Genomic DNA, 17,807 nt, shown 5'->3' with positions numbered 1-17,807 from the left:
TTAAGGAAACGTAATGCAACAAGGATGTTTCCAAGGAGTTGATCTCCTTTGGAATGCTCTGTAATGTTTGTTGTCAAGTCTTTATGACTTTGTGCATAATCATTACAAGAGGATCAATGCATATAAGTTTAGAATCTAACAGATTTCAGTAAATGGCATGAATTTGGAATTCTTGCATTTGCAATAATGATTTGGGACTGTGAAAAGAGGATCATTGGAGTTATGTTCAATTGATCTAGTTCACAAAGTAAAGATCATAGACAAACATAGTATGCATACTTGGTGTATGGCATGACTAGTGTTTAGAAAACATAGTGTACATGCTTGGAGCATGGGACAACTATTGTTTTAAATTCAAGAATAAAGTTGATAGCTGAAACAGTATACAATGAATAATGTGTAAGCATATGGTGATAAATAAAAGGTGTTTTATTTATATTCATAAGTTCTGAGACCATATTGGATTCGATTATTATTGTGTTTCATTTTGCATGTTTTGACTTCCAGAATAAACTAGGTTATTCTTCCGGAATGACTAAGTTATTCAAACCATCCACAGTCGGTCATATGTTGGAAGTAGATATGAATTAAGACTGTCATGGGTTGGCTTGTAGAGGTCTAAGGTGTTGGACAAAAGGCTACAACACTCATGAGTGCTCATAAGTTCTGAGTATTGGATTCAACCCGCACTCATTGGAATCGCTTCATGGATTTTATCACGAGTGATCATGAGACGATAATATCTTATATTCTTCAAACCTAGAGATATGAGTTATTACTATGACTTGGTTGTACATTGATTGCACGAAAACGCATTTGGTAACTCGGTGCTATAAAACGTGCCTTTGTGTATAATTCAACAAGTAGTAGAACAAGCCATATGATTCGAAGTTTATCCATTCCTTTTACCTTCGGGATAAAAGCGATATCTGTGGGCCCCCCGATGATTTGATGATGACAAATGGAAGTGCTCGGCCGGGCTAGGACTAATTTGATTTGTTCAATTAGTCAGTCGTCATAAATCGGAAATCAGGAAACAACAAATGGACAGAGAGAATGATTATAATCCATGTCTCAGTCCATATGATATCTAGAATGGAGGAATATATGATCCCTTATCTGCTGGACAAGTTCGTTGACAAGATCAGAGTTCGACAGCGGCTTTAAGAGCTACGATTGCCAGTTAGGTTTGAAGTCATACGCAATAATAGTTTTAGACTTATCCAAGTGGGAGACTGTTGGATTAATGTCTAAGTCCATAACTATATTTGGTATGTACTTGACCCGACCCGGCATGGTCCATTTGGGTTGCACTTCACCGACACAATTTATATGGATAATCTTTTGAGAATAGTATGTTTATGATTAATATTAATATATTATAAGTTCTAATATATTATTATGGAATCATATTATTTAATTAGTATTGATCAAGAATTAATTTATAATTAATTAAGTGATCAAAAGGAACTAATTAAATATGGACTCTTATATATATGGAATGGGCCAAGTTCATTTAGGTTGGGCTAAGCTTTCATGGATAGTCCATGGAGTGTTTAACCCATGGATCCTAGGAAATGAAAGGTCATGGGTATTAGGGTTTAACCCTAATCCTCCACACTATATAAAGATGTCCTTGGTTGGTGAAATTGGCACTAGTGTGGTACACTAAGAAGGGCTAGCCAATTTCACTAGAGAGAATCAAGTATATATATTCTCTAAAGTCTTCCAAGGTGTTTTTGGTGATTTGTGATTCCATTTGAGGCTTCCACACTATTGGGGTTAAGCTCTTAAAGCTTGAAGACATCAAGCTACATCAAAAGGTATGTCATCTAACTAGTACTTTGTAGTATAAGAACTTCATAACATGCTAGTTAGGATTAAAGCCTTGGAAAGTTCTTATTTGCATGTATAATAGAGAAAACATAGATCCAAGGTTTATAGGGTTGCATGTACACCATAGGAGTGTTAGAATGCTTAAAACCCAACATAATGTTTCTAGCAATAATGGATTTGGTTCTTATTATGATATTTATGGAAAGTCGAGAATCTACCAAATAGGGAGAGTTTCTCATCGCCCAAGTTTCAATTGGACAGAAACTTGGAATCATGCAACTTGGTTGCACGATGAATGAGAAATTTCATATTTGGAAATTAGACTAATTCATTGACAAAGTGTCAAGCGAAGGACTAGGAGATCAAGTACACAAAGTTGCGTATTGATCAAGTCCACCATAAGAGTAACCAAGATATTCGTAAATATGATTATACTTATAAGATTAAGTGTAATTCGGAATTGATTAAAAAGGGTTTAAATCAATCGCAAAACGAATAAGAAGAATCAAGTAGGCAGAAAGATAAAAGTTTCTCCATTCTAAGAAGAAGGGAGAGTACCTTTTATGCTTTATGATAGGTCTTAATGATTAAGAACCATATCTCAATTGATCCTCTAAGTGAGTCTTAGTACAATTGTATGTATAAGAAGAGGAATCAAGAATTGAAGAAATGGTTAAATCAATAAGTCAATCATACTTCGTTCCAAAACAAGTCTTAAAGTTAAGATTGTAACATTGAGTGAAAAAGTATTAAGAAGGTTTATAACATTCATCAAATGTGGAAAGTTGTGATGTCTTGGATGAGACAAAGACCAACTAGGACCAATTTATGAAGTGTTTTGATAAAAACTACACTAACTCTTGAATATTTGTTTGTCAAGAAATGGTTATTGACAAGAGAATCTTATATGTCAAGGAGTCAGTGGGAGTCTTAATGGTCTTGAAAGGTTTCAAGAACAAATCAAATAAACCTAATCGATCATCACTAGCACACGAGTTAAGGTTTACAACCTATCGTTCTGACATTATTTTGTTTCTGTGCCAATCTAATCGAGTTAATTATGCATGTGAGTCCTATAAGTTCTCATATGAATGCATAAAAGGCAAGGACCTTGATCAATGGAAAGTACATTGATAAGAAAAGGTGAGCTGCTTAACTACTTGGAAGACATGGTGGGCAGCTGAGCTACCATAAGGCAAGAAATCAAGATTAAGAAAGTTCGGTCCATATGAGTTTGAATTTGTCGTAAACTTTGGTTTTAACAAATTCACATGGATAGGAACACATACACCGTTTAAATCTAAGTGTCATAAGATTTCCTCCTTCATGAAAATGATTGTGGGGAAATGCTTTCACTAAGAAAGATTTTAAGAAAATAGTGATTGTAAAATTGCATTCTCGAATTCGATTATGGTTACGGTATCCCTTTCCATAATTTGAATTGTGAGGTTTGGCAATTAGTCTTAATTGTTTAGACACACATATGAACTATCTAAGGCAAAGGTGTATAAGTTCAAGAAGCCTTGATAAAAGATTATCAAAGCACTAAGTATTTGAAACATGAACTTAAGAAATTCAATAAGCATTGTTTTTCTGAAAGTTAAGATGTTTGTGAATACATGTCGAAGCTAGTGGGAGCATAAGTGTTATGTTTTATAATAATCATCATGATAGTGGGAGCATAAATGTTATGAATGTATGATTATTAAGGCACGTATTGCAAGTTGGCAATATTAATTATAGAAAACAAGAGTTATACCTTGCAAAGTAGTAAGGGTTATAAAGTTGTTTTGCTATAATTAAGGGAGAGAATATTATGCTTCATTTCAAATCTAAAGGCTTAGGTTGTGGAATGTTAATAAAATTTAGTCAAAGGTAGTGTGTTCTTAAAATTTCGATTATGATTACGGCATTCCTCTTCACAATTTGAATTTTGAGAACATAGCAAATAAAACATCATGCATCGTGTCCCATACGCTTCGAGTATAGGATTGATTGCAAATGCTTTAATGTTTGACCATTCTAAAATTTTCCAAATGTCTAGCGCATTTAGAAGGAAAAGGGACTAGAATTGGTTTTGACTAAAATAATTAAACAACTATCAAAGGACAATCCAAAGTTCGACGAGGATTGGTTGCTTGTGAGTAGTTGGAAGCATGGTATTGAATGGACCATATCGACATTATTTTGAATAGATAAGATTCTATTGAGAATGAGTTGTCATATGGAAAATATGGAAACGTGTCCATATTGGGAATTGAATATTAAAAAAACTATGACTAGATTAGAAACCTTTATGCAAAAGGATGTTCAAAGGAATGTACTTTGAGTGAGAGACATCATATCTGAGGAATTGTCTTGTAACAATCTCCGATAGAGGACTTTGTAATATCATTGGCAATAGTCTTTGTGACTTTGGTGCAGTGACATTACGAAAGGATAGTTGCATAGAATGTTAGAATCTAGCATATTCTATAAGTAGCAAGAATTTGATATTCTTTAACTTATGAAAAATGGATTTGGAGTTGTGAAATGAAAATGATTGGAAATGTGTTCAATTTGATCTATTTCACAAAGTGAGAACCATAGGTAAACATTGTGTGCATGCTAGGAGCATGGGACAAGTGTAATAATTCAAGTAAGAAGTTGATTACCCGAAACGACAAATAATGAGTAATCGATATGGTGATAAATAAAAGGGGTTTTATTTATACTCAAAGGCCTGAGGCCATATGGGATTAGTATTATTCTTGTGTTTCAAATTTGCGTGTTTTGACTTCCAGAATAATTGAATTTATTAAGAATAATCGAGTTATTCAAACGGGCCACAGTCGTTCATATGTTGGAAGTAGATATGAATGAAGACTGTCGTGAATTGGTGTGTGGATTGTCTAAAAGAGTATTAGACATAAGCAAATGTTTGCTGCAACGTTCATGAGTGCTTATGAATATGATTTGAGCATTGGATTAAACCCACGCTCACTTGGATCACTCCATGAATTGTATTACGAGTGATTGGTGAGACGATAACATCTTATATTCTTGAAACCGAGATGTGTGAGTTATATCTTGCAAATCGGTTGCACATTGATAATATGTAAACACACTAGTAACTTGGTGTTATAAAACATATTATTGTGTGTGATTTGGTGAGTGAGTGCAAGCAAGCATTGTATCAAAGTTTATCCTTCCTTTTTATCCAAAGTAGGATAAAAGCGATATCTTTGGGCCCCTCGATGATTTAGTGATGACAAACGTAAATGCTCGGCCGGGCTAGGGCTAATTTGATTTGTTCAATTAGTCAGTCGTCATAAATCGGGAATCGAGATATAGTACAAATAGAATGATTTGAAATCATATCTCATATGATATCTAGAATGGAGGAATATATGATCCCTTATCTAAAGGACACGCGTATCTGATAGGATCAGAGTTGACAGCGGCTTTGGAAAGCTATGATTGCAGATCAGGATCTGAAGTCATACACAAAATAGTTGTTAGATTTATCCAAGTGGGAGACTGTTGGATTAGTGTCTAAGTCCATAACTATTTTGGTATGTACTTGACCCGATGGTGCATGGTCCTTTTGGGTTGCCTTCACCAAAGCAACTTGATAGGATGAATTATGGAGAGAAAGGATTAAATATGATTTATTAATATATTATGGGAATAGTATATTAAAGGAGAAATCATATTGTTTAATTAATATTAGTCAAGAATTAATTAGTAATTAGTTTTGTGACTAAAAGAGATTAATTAAACTTAAGGGACTGGAATTGTAATTATAAGATAATTGCAATTTGGGCCATTGATTGCCTTATATTATAAGGTGGACGAATTTTATGGGGGAAGCCCATATGAAATCGTCCAAGGCCTTATGGAAAGGGCTCCATGGGTTGCTTAGGGCTTAAGCATCCAAATTAGGGTTTCCTTGTTAGATAACCCTAATTGCCTCACTATATATAGATCCCTTAAGGACCAAAAACGTGGTTAAGCTTCTTGCTAGGGTTTCACACGAGTTTTGGTAGCCTCCATCCTCTCTCCTCTTCATCCTCTTGCTTATGGTGTTTGCGAACCATTAGAGGAGTGACACTTGTGACTCTAAGCCTTCCAAAGTCAATTCAAGGAGATTTGGGATTGTTATTGCTACATAACAATCAAGGTAACATTATAAACCTATTCTCATGTTAATATGATTATTTGAAAGCTAGAATTAGGGTTTATAGTCTTGGATAACTTGCATGTACAATAGAGAAACCTAGATCCAAGCATTAGGGTTTGTATGAGCACATAGGATGTCTTATGGCCAAAACCCATCAATATATAGATCTATATTGGGCATGACAAACCCACACCTGAGCTACATGCAACAGCTAGACTAGCAGGTCTGAGGTGACAAATGTCATAACAGTTCCGACGCCTGAAGAACGTCGTTTTCAGGCCATCTAGGTCATAACATGGTTATAATAGCTCACAGAAAGTATTAACAAACATAAGAATTTACGGGAATTTCATTGGCATCATACGCGTTATGTTGAATTAAACTCATATTATTTTCTGTAAATAAGGAAGATTACTTATACGTTGCGGTCTTTGTATATTTTTAAGACTACAGTACACATTTTTAAGGAAAATTATCGGAATTTTATGGAACAACCATACATTTACGAGACAAGGTTTTCATAAATTGCATACAAAAGCTTATGAACTCACCAACCATTGTGTTGACACCTTTTTCAAACAACTTGTATTCTCAGGAAATCACTAAACAGGAAATCAAGTGCATTTTGAGGATGGGACGTTAAGGCATCAAACATTTCATATTTTGTCAACATATTGTAATTGATTTTGAAACATGTGATACCTACAATGATGTAACCTTTTCAATTATATATATGTTGGTTGTGCTTGCTTAAATCACTATTGCATTTGTTGTTATAATACTACACATGAAGTCCTCCACCCCTGGATGTTTCCGCCATCCTTGGTTTGCGGGTGTGACAGCAACAAAGGAGTGCAAGACATTGTATTTGAGTTTATGGTCTATGGACCATACTTAATGGAGTTTACGGCCCAGGGGAGTTTACTCCTAGTCGTAAACTCTCTAATGGGTCTCCATTTGAGGCTTAACGGCAAGATGTCTTAAGTGGTTAAGCGTTTCAAGGCTAAACAAGAGGGTAGGTGAGTTTAAGGTCCAAGAATGACCTTAACTTGTGTTTACGGCCTGGAGACCACTTCCCCATGAGTTTACGGCCGTAAACTCATGGTGGGAAGTACAATTTCGTTGCTTGAAGTCCCTAGTTCAATGGGGTATGGTTCTAGACTAAGTTCCAAGGCTTGGTAAGGGACTAGGTGCAAATTTGCCCCATTTATAGGGGTTTACGACCCAAGAACATGTCTTGGCCGTAAACTCCTTTGATCTTGAGTTTCTTTGTGATTTCTAAGCTTTAAACATGTTTAAACCTAGTGTACAACGAGTTAGAACAAGAGTACTTACGATCTAGGAGCTTGAATGGTCGGTTTTGGCCAAGAACACTAGTGTGTGTTCTTGGTGAAACTTGAAGATCTACACAAATGGAATGATTTCACGGATTAAATCATGTAAGATCACTAGTTCATGTAAGATATCAACTAGTTAGGGCAAGAAACTTACAAGTTTTGAAGATCGGGGACGAAGATCGGGATGATACATGGAGTTTACGGCCGTAAACTCCTTTGTGGTGGCCGTGAACTCCTTGTCAAGGGGTTTCAGACTTGTTCTTTGAGCTATAACTTCAGCAGATAAACCTCGACACTTATCCCTTAAGTGTACAAGGCTCATAACGCTCAAATAAACTCCAATTTGTGCTAAATGATAGCAGGAATGAGTTTGACTTTCAACGAAGTGTTTGAGTGTACAGGATAGAAAATTTCGGGTTGTCACAACATGGAAGTGGGTAGGAAACTTTAATATATGTCAAATAAAAGAATTCAATTTAAATATGAAACATTCAATTTTTAGTGAAAGGAATCAAAAGCAATCCTCAATCCCCATCTGAGTCAAAAACATTCCACCAGTCAGATTTGTTTATACTTCTCGCTTTGTGCACGACGACTTTCAGGTGACGAGCCCCCTAGCGAGAGCTAGGGGGCGGTGTTCTACATATTCGACGAGCATGGCGAGTGCCACTCTGCTTATTCTAAACTTGTAATGGAATTGTTATTTCTAGTTAGTTTATTTTGATTACTTGTTTTAATTTGTAAACCTATATTGGTTGTTTTTATTTGGTGGAAATGATAACTAAACCGAATAAACCCAAATCAAATAACTCAAAAACGGATTAAACCGAATCATATTTGGTTTGTCTATGATTATGTGAGATATGTTAAAAAACCGATTTAACCAACCCATTAACTAGGGGTGTCAAATCGGGCCATCATGTCGTGTTAGACACTAACACGACACGACAAGATTTTATGTAACACGAACACGACACGACACGATCTCGGGTTTTTTTAACTAACATGAAAACGAACCGATTAAAAAACGACAAACACGATACGACACGACAAAGATAACATGAAATAACATTTAATGTATTTAATTAATATTTATTCATACATAACACGAAAAACACCACAAAAAATGTTAAATCGTGTCAATTTCGTGTCAAATTTTGAACACCAACACGACACGACACGGCGTCGTGTTTTTTGCAAGTGACACGAAAGCAACACGAACACGAATTCAAATTTCATTTTTTCTCGATTCAATTTGTTGAATTTTTGTCGTCCCACCCCTACCATTAACATCCCTAGTCCCAAACACCCTGTTCAGTGAATTGTTAATAGTTCACAACAGAAAAGAAAAATACCAAAATCTAAAGGGAACAAGTCTGGAAGAGTGTCAGATATGCCCATTTCACATCTCGAAGAAGAAGAGATTGGATCCATCGGAAACCGATCGATTTCACCGAGAAGTGACGCATTTGGAAATAGAATCAGGAAAATGTGAAATTCGTTACCAGTAAGAGTTTTGTTGAGTTATTTATATATTTCGGATTGTTCTTCTCGATTTATAATCTACAAGGTTGAAGATTACAATTCCCTCGTTTGGCGGCGACGAGGGTTTTTCAGTGATTATATATATGCATATACGTATAGAGAGAGAACAAGAGATTTTTAGATATACAGTGAGATAGAGAGAGATGGGAGAGAATTCAGGTTACAAGCATTACGTAGCAGGATTGGTCTCAGGTGTTTCAATGGTGATCGTGGGGCATCCTTTTGACACTGTGAAGGTTAGTTTGAACAACTTCTTATTCCCAGTGTTTATTGTTATCACTGCTCGTATTTTCTAAACAAGAACTCGATTTCAACAGAAACACAAGTACAAAACCCCATTTTGAATCATTTGAACTTGCGAATTAGAAGAAAAAACGAAGTTCACTTTTCATCACCGAGTTCCCAATAAACTACCATAATTCTTTTTATTAAACATTCATGAGTGTCCGATGCACATTCTCTCTGTGCATAATGGAAACATGCTGAATTTGGTAGAGAAATTGATGGATTGATATGATATCTTCATGTTGTCAGGTGAAGCTTCAGAAACACAATACTGATGCTAATGGATTCAAATACAGAAGTGGTTTTCATTGTACAACTAGAATACTCAAAACTGAAGGAGTATATCTCTCAACATCATATGTCACATCTTTTTAAAGCCATTAACTTATATAAATATTTATATTTTTTGCTTCATCTTTCACAGATAAAAGGACTTTACAGAGGTGCAACGCCATCTTTTGTGGGAATGGCTTTTGAAAGTTCACTTCTTTTCGGTATTTATTCCCAAACAAAGCAAGCATTACAGGTCTTCAAACAATAATTAGCTTCATATCTGCTCAAAAATCAAAATTATCATCTTTATATTTAACATAAAACATTTTTCTTATTTAAGGGAGGAGATCATAACAGAAAGCCTGAATCCCATATAATAATCCCTTCAGCTGCTTTTGCTGGATCAATTATCAGCTTCATATTATGTCCATCAGAGTTAGTAAAGGTAAAAAATTCAGAAGCTTTTAAACTCATTCTCTATATTCTTTTGACACAATGTCTCCAGTGTAGGATGCAAATTCAAGGTACTGATTCTCTGGTTCCAACCTCACGCAAATACAGTGGTCCACTTAATTGTGCGATTCAAACCGTAAAATCCGAAGGGGTAAGAATGCTTGAGGAGGGCGTTTTCGTCTTTTTTACAAATGAGAGATTTTGGGAATACTGAAGTAATAATGTGTGATTGTTGTTTTTCAGGTTAGTGGGCTTTTTAGAGGAGGTGTGACGACTTTGATGCGAGAAGCTATTGGAAATGCTGTGTTTTTTAGTACTTATGAGTATTTGAGGCATTCTATGCATTTAAGACTTAAAGATTCTTTGATTGATCACACAAATTTGATGGATGTAGGAATTGGGATCATTAGTGGTGGTCTTAGTGGTATCGCGGTATGTAACATCATCAAAATCTAATCATTAAAAAACATAAATTAGAAGATAAAAGGGTAAAAAAGTCATTTACACTCCATTTGTTACACAAGACAAGACACCTATACGGTATTTGGAATGAATTGGAGTGGGACAAAAATTGCAATTTTTTGTTCAACCTAAAAAGGTGGGACATGGACTCGCTTTCAATCTCTTGTGGAAAAGACGTAAATACCCTCCTCATCAAAAATAGCCCTAGAAAGCTTACCAGGTATTGTCCCGTGTATCAAATGCAGTCTTAAGGCTGCATGTGTTACACCAGACTGGACACGCTTTCTAGGGCTATTTTTTATGATGAGGTTATTTACGTCTTTTTCACAAGAGATCGAGAGCGAGTCCCTGTCCCACCTTTTTAGGTTGGACAAAAAGTTGCAATTTTTGTCCCAGTTCCATTCTATCCAAATACTGTACAGGTGTCTTGTCCTGTGTGACAAACGGAGTGTAAATGACTTTTTTACCCTTTGATCTTCTAATTTATGTTTTTGACCTTTTTCCTTTTTTTTTTTTTTTTTTTTTTTTTTTTTTTTTTTGTGTGTGTTTCAGTTCTGGTCTGCTGTTCTTCCGCTGGATGTTGCAAAAACAATAATTCAAACTACCCCTGACAAGAACTTAACTAAAAATCCTTTCGTGTTGTTGAGATCGGTAAGATTTAAATGTAAATTACTTTTTTGCCCTTTGCACAAAACATTACAGTTTTCTTTTTTTGTTTCATATTAAGGAATATAATCCTACACAATAATAGCATTGTACTGTGTTTTCTTTTTAGGGTTAATCTCATAAAAGACCTTATATTTTGTGTTTTTTCCGAATTAAACCCAAGTTTATTTTTTGCCTGAAAAAGACCGTGTATTTTTTCAAATTTTCCAAAAAAAACCCTCAAATTTCTTTTTTATTTTCCGAAAAACCCTCAACCTTCTAAATGCTTCCAAATAAACCCTCAACTTTTTTTAGTTTTTCCCTAAAAAACCCTCACATTTTACAACTTTTTTTGGAAAAAAGTGACTAAAAGGGCCAGATCTAAAAAAATGAAAAAATACAAGGTCTTTTTCAGGAAAAAAAATAAACTTGATGTTTAATCCAGAAAAAACACAAAATATAAGGTCTTTTATGAGATTAACTTAACCCTTCTTTTTATTATGACATTTTACTTTGAAAATCTATCCAACTAAAGCAGTGAAAATTGACTTGTATTTGGATGACAATAAACGAGGGCAAATTTGTAAAATGTTTATTATGATAGATTTACAGGAGGTCTGGGGTGAGAGGATGCTACACAGGTTTGGGTCCCACAGTTTCACGTGCATTTCCTGCTAATGCTGCTGCAATAGTTACATTCGAAGCAGCTTCAAAACTACTTGGAATCACACGTGATTGATAAATGCAAGAAATAGCAACCTAATTTCTCCACTTTGATGGTGTTTTATTCATCAACATTTTTACAAAAGGTTTTTCACATATCTTCTATTCTCTATCTACTTTTTTTTTTTTTTTTTTCCTTTTATTTATTTATAGATTTTTAGGAGGGATTCTGATTTAGATGTCTGCTTGAAGGCATTGCGAATTCATATGATTTAAAGAGCTTAATGATTGATAGGCTTAAATTCCATCATTTTTTTTTGTGGCTAACATCTCTAAAGGAATATTTGTTTAGAGTAAATTACACAAATGGTCCCTATGGTTTGGGGTAATTTTCACGTTTGGTCCCTAACTTACCTTTTTAACTCAGAAGATCCCTACTGTTTGTTTTTGTTGTGCGCTTGGTCCCTGTCTTACCTAAAAAGACTATTTTGCCCTTTATTTTTTAATTTATTTGAGTAAACACACCCCACACCACTTCCACCTCACCTTATTAAAATAAATTAAAAAAATCAAGGGCAAAATAGTCTTTTTAGGTAAGACAGGGACCAAGCGCGCAACAAAAACAAACAGTAAGGATCTTCCGAGTTAAAAAAATAAGTTAGGGACCAAACGTGCAAATTACCCCAAACCAGAGGGACCATTCGTGTAATTTACTCTATTTGAGGGGTTAAATGCAAGAAATAGTAATGTAATTTCATTTATTTATGTTTGTTATAACATCCTACTTTCATTGAGTTGTTTATTATAGCATTGTGTTTTCGTTTCTTTCTATAACAAATTAACAATATTGTACTTTGAAAAATATACTTATTTATAGTAATACCATCGAATTACAACTGCTATAAATAGCTAGATTTTTAAAGTATTAATGTCTTAATAAGAAAATAAATGGAAGTATAATGCTATAAATGTGTAGATTTTCAAAGTACACAATGTCTTAATAAGAAAAATAAGTGAGTAAAATGCTGTAATAGAAAGAAATGAAAGTAGGATGATATACATATAATACACAACTAACTGAAGCTACTTTGCTATTTCTTGCATAAATACCAAATGCTTAAGCATTCAGTTATGCTCTATAGTTATGGTTCAAGAATTTTGTGCATCTTGTTGGATTATTACATCTTTATATGGAAGTAAAAAATTGAATCTGAATATTAAAATGAACAGATAACATTACATAGAATATTTATCTTCATAATCTTTTAGAAATGCATAGGAAAGTAACTTCTTATCTTTATAATTCATATGGTGCCCAATATTATAAGGGTTAATTGCAAGAAATAGTAAATTACTTTGATATGTTTGTGTATTATAAGCATCCTACTTTCATTTCTTTCTATTAAAACATAAAACTTCCATCTTTTTTCTAGTTAAAGCTTAGTACTTTTTAAAATCTACCTAATTATGACATTGTACTTTCAGTTTCTTTTCATATTGTATCAATGAAAATTGCTTTGTATTCCAATGACATTGCTATAATTGGGTAGAATTTTCAAAGTATAAAATGAAAGTAGGATTTTATAAAAGTTGTATAGGATCGATGAAAGTATGTAGTTTTAGCTAATTTTTTTTAATGAAATGAGAGGGGAAAATAGAAGTGAAAGCTTTATCGGGTGTCAAGACCTTGTAGGAGATTATGGTATGTATCTTTTTCTCATAACTAACTAAATTCCTTAATGTCATTCATAAATCTATTTATTGCATATATTTTGGGATTATTTATTTAAATAAACTCTTAGTAATATTGTTGTAAAACTTAACAACTTATTGTAACCATTTTTTTTTTTTTAAAATTTTAGTACAGATTCTATTAAATTGTTTGTTGTGGAGATTCCTTTATAAAGTAGAGGTCTCTTACTCTCTTTCATTTTAAATCATCAATAGAACATTCAAAGCATATATATGTCTAAAAGTATCTTTGTCTTCTTGCTAAAAACAAACCAATGAAAATACGTTGCTCTTTCTTGCATTTAATCCATCCTAGATAATATAAAAACATGTAAACCATGTTTACTTTATGAGAAATGATTTGTACACAACAATTTTTCTCCATACACAACAATTGATGCTTTAAAATGTTGTATTGTATAACTTTATAATGTATAAATAGTTGTGTATGGCAAAAAGTTGTTGTGTACGAATCACTTCCCTTACTTTATTAGCAACCCCATGAATTTAAAATAGATAAAGCTCTAGTGGATAAAGACATAAATACCCTTAAGATAACATAGTCCAATAAGACTGACAGAAGAGAGAGAGCATGTTACTCAATATATAGTTACCATCTTATTTGAAACGAGTTTGGTAATTGATTATGCTTCCTTGGAGAGTTTTTTAAGAATCTCCTTTGTTTTTATTTATTTATTATTATTTTTTTAAAATTTATTTATCATCCGGAACTTTCTCCATAAGATTCATAGGAGCTTTTACGCCTTCGTTCATTATGTCCAGCCAATCGCCTACGACAACTCCTTTTTGCATCATCAAATTCCGTTAGGTCATGAAACCTGAAAAACACATCGGAATCAGTCATTCCATTCCATCATCATGTTTGTAGGAATGGAATAAGGATTTTTGTATTATGCGTAAAGAAACACTCATATACAACTTATCAGATTGAATATATATATATATATATATATATATATATATATATATATATATATATATATATATATATATTAGGAAAGGCTTCCCATTAAGTTCCAAACTTTTTGTTATTTTACAAATTTTCGCTCATGTACTTTTTCCTTCAATTTCCGGTAGTTTGTTGTCATTTTTTTTTCAAATATTTTTAAAAAACACTATTTTTTTTTGTGGATAAAGTGGTTGAATAGACAGATGATATGTCTTGGATAAAGTTACGTATGAACAAAGATTTTATCTTTTTTGTAGCGAATAAAATGTTTGAATAAGAGTAAATGACCATTATACCCTTCTCAAACGTTTCATTCTATTGAACATATTTAACAAGTTTATACAATAAATTTGCAACATATCAAACATATTCAACCACTTTGAAACAAAAAATTACGAGAAATCAACAAATTTAAACAATAAAACTTCATGGAATTCTATAGGTAAAGCCAACTTCTCTCACTTAACCCATTAAGTCGTTGTAAATTTATTAAGTCAAAAAGAAACAACCCTTTAAGTGCTTAACCCATTAAGTCCATTAAGTTAAAAAGAAAACAACACAACAACTCAAGAGTTTGTTTACCTGCTGCACTGCTGACAAAATCGTTGTTGAAGTCCACCAATAACAACAACCGGAGCCTTTGCATGAACCTCACATACTTTATGCCTTCGGTGATATGTTTTTGATCTTGTCATATCGGTTGTGCAATTTGCCACCTGGCAAACCAGTTGTGTGGGCCCTCCACTACCCGAACCCCTCTTTCCACCCATTGCCGCCTTCTTCCGCCCATCATCTACAAATGCCATGTCATCATCCATTTCCCATTCTTCCATGATGTCGTTTGTGAACTTGTCATCCATATTGGATTTGGATTTTCTTCTTCTCATTCCCTTGAAAGAGGGTATTACTCTTTATATAGAGAGAACAAGAAAGTGAAGCTTTGGAATAGGAATAAGTGATTCCGATGTTTGGATTCCATGTAGAGGAATAATTGATTGTAAGTCTCTCATTGTCTCTGCTCTAGAATAAATGTTTGCATTTTTCTTTCTTTATTAAAAAGAATTATATCGACATCTTATTTTGTCGTATGAGCTTGTTTGTAGTGTAGCTCCATTTAAACAATAGTATATTTTAAATTTTATAAAGGAAATTTCAAGAAGTAGCAATGTACTTTTTCACTTATTTGTGTGTACTAAAGCATACTAATCTACTTCTTTCTATTACAAAATTGTATTTAGAAAAAAAAAACGGTTCTTGTTAAGGCACTCTATTTTGAAATAAATGAAGAAGTAGCAACGTATTTTTTCATTTATTTGTGTACTAAAGTTATATTTAGAAAAAAAGCTACAATTGGTTTATATGATTTATGGTAAGTCTCTCACTATCTTTGTACTATTACATCCTATTATCGCATTGGAATAAAAATCAAGAAATAGCAACTTACTTTTAATTATTTGTATATGATAGTTTATTACTTGATTTATTTCTTCTACAACTTTTGAAAAATCAATTAAAGCCTTGTACTTTAAATTCTCTCTTATTAGGACATTATATTTTGAAAAACATACATAATTATACTAATGAAAAATTCCTTCTTGTAAACTCCATCAATGAGCTACTTTGTGTTTTAACTTTCTTTAAGTAATAACATATCCTATTTTCATAATGGAAAAACTCAAGAAATAGTAAAAACTACTTTCATTTCTTTTTATTACAACACTGTATTTAATATAAATTTCTTAGTAGTGGAAGTGTATTTGTATTTTGATGTGATTGCTATATTTGGGTAGAATAATTTAATGGTAAATCTTTCACATTCATTCTCCTAGAATAAATATCTTTATTATTCTCTTTTTTTTTTTTAAAACTACATAAACATCCTTTTTTTGGCATATGAGCAATTTTTTTGTGTCTTCCACTATCTTCATACTAGAATAAATGTTTGTATTCCTTTTTCTTTTGGCATCTTTATGTGACAAGTGAGTTAGTTTGTGTTTTAACTTCTTTTAAATAATACTACATTCTATTTTATTAATGGTAAAAATTCAAGAAATGACAATGTAATTTCATATATGTATTATAACATTCTACTTTCATGTCATTTTATTACCACATTATACTTGCAAAGAAGTTTCTTATCAAGGCATTACACTTGAAAAAAACTTCCATATTATGGCATTGTAATTTCCAAATTTCCTATTTGGACCTTATACTTTGAAAAACCTACCAATTGTTGAAAAATTTTCTTTTTTATTCAGATGGTTTTGCTATAATTCGATAGATTTTTTATATTTACAATGTTGTAATGTAAAAAAAATAAAAGTAGGATGTTTTATGGGTCAAGTCTATTTCAAATTTTAGTGTGGCACATAAAAGGTGATTATAACCACAGGTATATTATATAAAGTTGGTGAAAAGAATATTTATTTGATTGTAAAATATAAAAGTGACTGGACCAATTTGCCCTTATTGAAAATGATATTATTGTCTTGACCTGTTAAAGGAAAACTGTGTCACTTTTTCTTGGTTTTTGTTTTTTTTTTTTGCTTAATTGATACATAAACTGAGAGAAGTAACAGTTTTAACCTTTTACAAAATTGTCCTCATTCATACTTTCCTTCTATTTCCTCAAATTTCCCATCATTTTCTCAAATACTTTTAAACATTATTTATTTACACATCATTTTTTAATGGGGAAAAAAACAAGCCACACACTGAAGCTTGTGCCCTTTTGTAATTTTTTTCTTTTATAGAGCAATAGTTAGTTTTGAAGCAGCTTCAAAACTATTCAGGATCATATGTGATTGAGAATGCAAGAAATAGCAACCTACTTTCTCCACATTGCTTTTATTCATCAACATCTTTAAATCTTTTTTATTTTATTTATTTATTTTTATTTATCAATAGATTTTAAGGAGGGATTCTGATTTAGATATTGCTTGAAGGCATTGTGTATTCATATGATTCAAAGAGCTCAATGATTGATACGCTTAAATTCCATCTTTTTTTTTTTTTTTTTTTTTCTTTTTTTGTGGCTAACTTATCTAAAGGAATATTTGTTAAGGGATAAATGCAAGAAATAGTAACGTGATTTCATTTATTTATGTTTGTTATAGCATCCTACTTTCATTTTTCTATAACAAAATTGTACTTTGAAAAATCTACTTTTTTTAGTAATACCATTCAATTACAAAGCAATTTTAACTGCTATAAATTGCTAAAGCATAATGTCTTAATAAGAAAAAATAAATGGAATTATAATGCTATAAATGTGTAAATTTTTAAAGTACACAATGTCCTAATAAGAAAAATAAGGGAGTACCAAATGCTTAAGCATGCAGTTATGCTGTATAGTTATGGTTCAAAAATTTTGTGCATCCTGTTGGATTATTACATCTTTATATGCAAGTGAAAAAATTGAATCTGAATATTAAAATGAGCAGAT

The 17,807-nt window shown here is 32.6% G+C and overlaps 2 protein-coding genes across 3 annotated transcripts; one reads left to right on the top strand and one right to left on the bottom strand.

The window, feature by feature from the left end:
* The first annotated feature begins 8,628 nt into the window (after positions 1 to 8,628).
* On the top strand, positions 8,629 to 12,463 carry LOC111912408 (mitochondrial arginine transporter BAC1). Of its 2 annotated transcripts, none has more exons than XM_023908145.3 (8): positions 8,629 to 9,116; positions 9,415 to 9,504; positions 9,590 to 9,691; positions 9,779 to 9,883; positions 9,944 to 10,042; positions 10,135 to 10,323; positions 10,906 to 11,004; positions 11,611 to 12,463. In XM_023908145.3, the coding sequence occupies exons 1-8, from the start codon at positions 9,024 to 9,026 to the stop codon at positions 11,674 to 11,676; spliced, it is 843 nt and encodes a 280-aa protein (XP_023763913.1). In that variant the 5' UTR covers positions 8,629 to 9,023; the 3' UTR covers positions 11,677 to 12,463. The 2 variants fall into 2 exon arrangements, with proteins under 2 accessions (XP_023763913.1, XP_023763912.1); XM_023908144.3 differs by having other exon boundaries at positions 8,633 to 9,116; positions 11,603 to 12,463.
* A 1,435-nt stretch (positions 12,464 to 13,898) lies between these two features.
* Positions 13,899 to 15,239, bottom strand: LOC111912406 (squamosa promoter-binding protein 1). Its single transcript, XM_023908142.3, has 2 exons — positions 14,945 to 15,239; positions 13,899 to 14,231 (listed from the first exon to the last, which is right to left on the bottom strand). Exons 1-2 carry the CDS (start codon positions 15,220 to 15,222, stop codon positions 14,114 to 14,116), a joined length of 396 nt encoding a protein of 131 aa, XP_023763910.3. The 5' UTR covers positions 15,223 to 15,239; the 3' UTR covers positions 13,899 to 14,113.
* Between the last annotated feature and the right edge of the window lie 2,568 nt (positions 15,240 to 17,807).

This window comes from Lactuca sativa, chromosome 1, assembly GCF_002870075.4.
Source record: "Lactuca sativa cultivar Salinas chromosome 1, Lsat_Salinas_v11, whole genome shotgun sequence".
Taxonomy (NCBI): Eukaryota; Viridiplantae; Streptophyta; class Magnoliopsida; order Asterales; family Asteraceae; genus Lactuca; species Lactuca sativa.
Note: the sequence above shows the minus strand (reverse complement) of the source record. Positions and strands in the feature narration are given on the sequence as shown.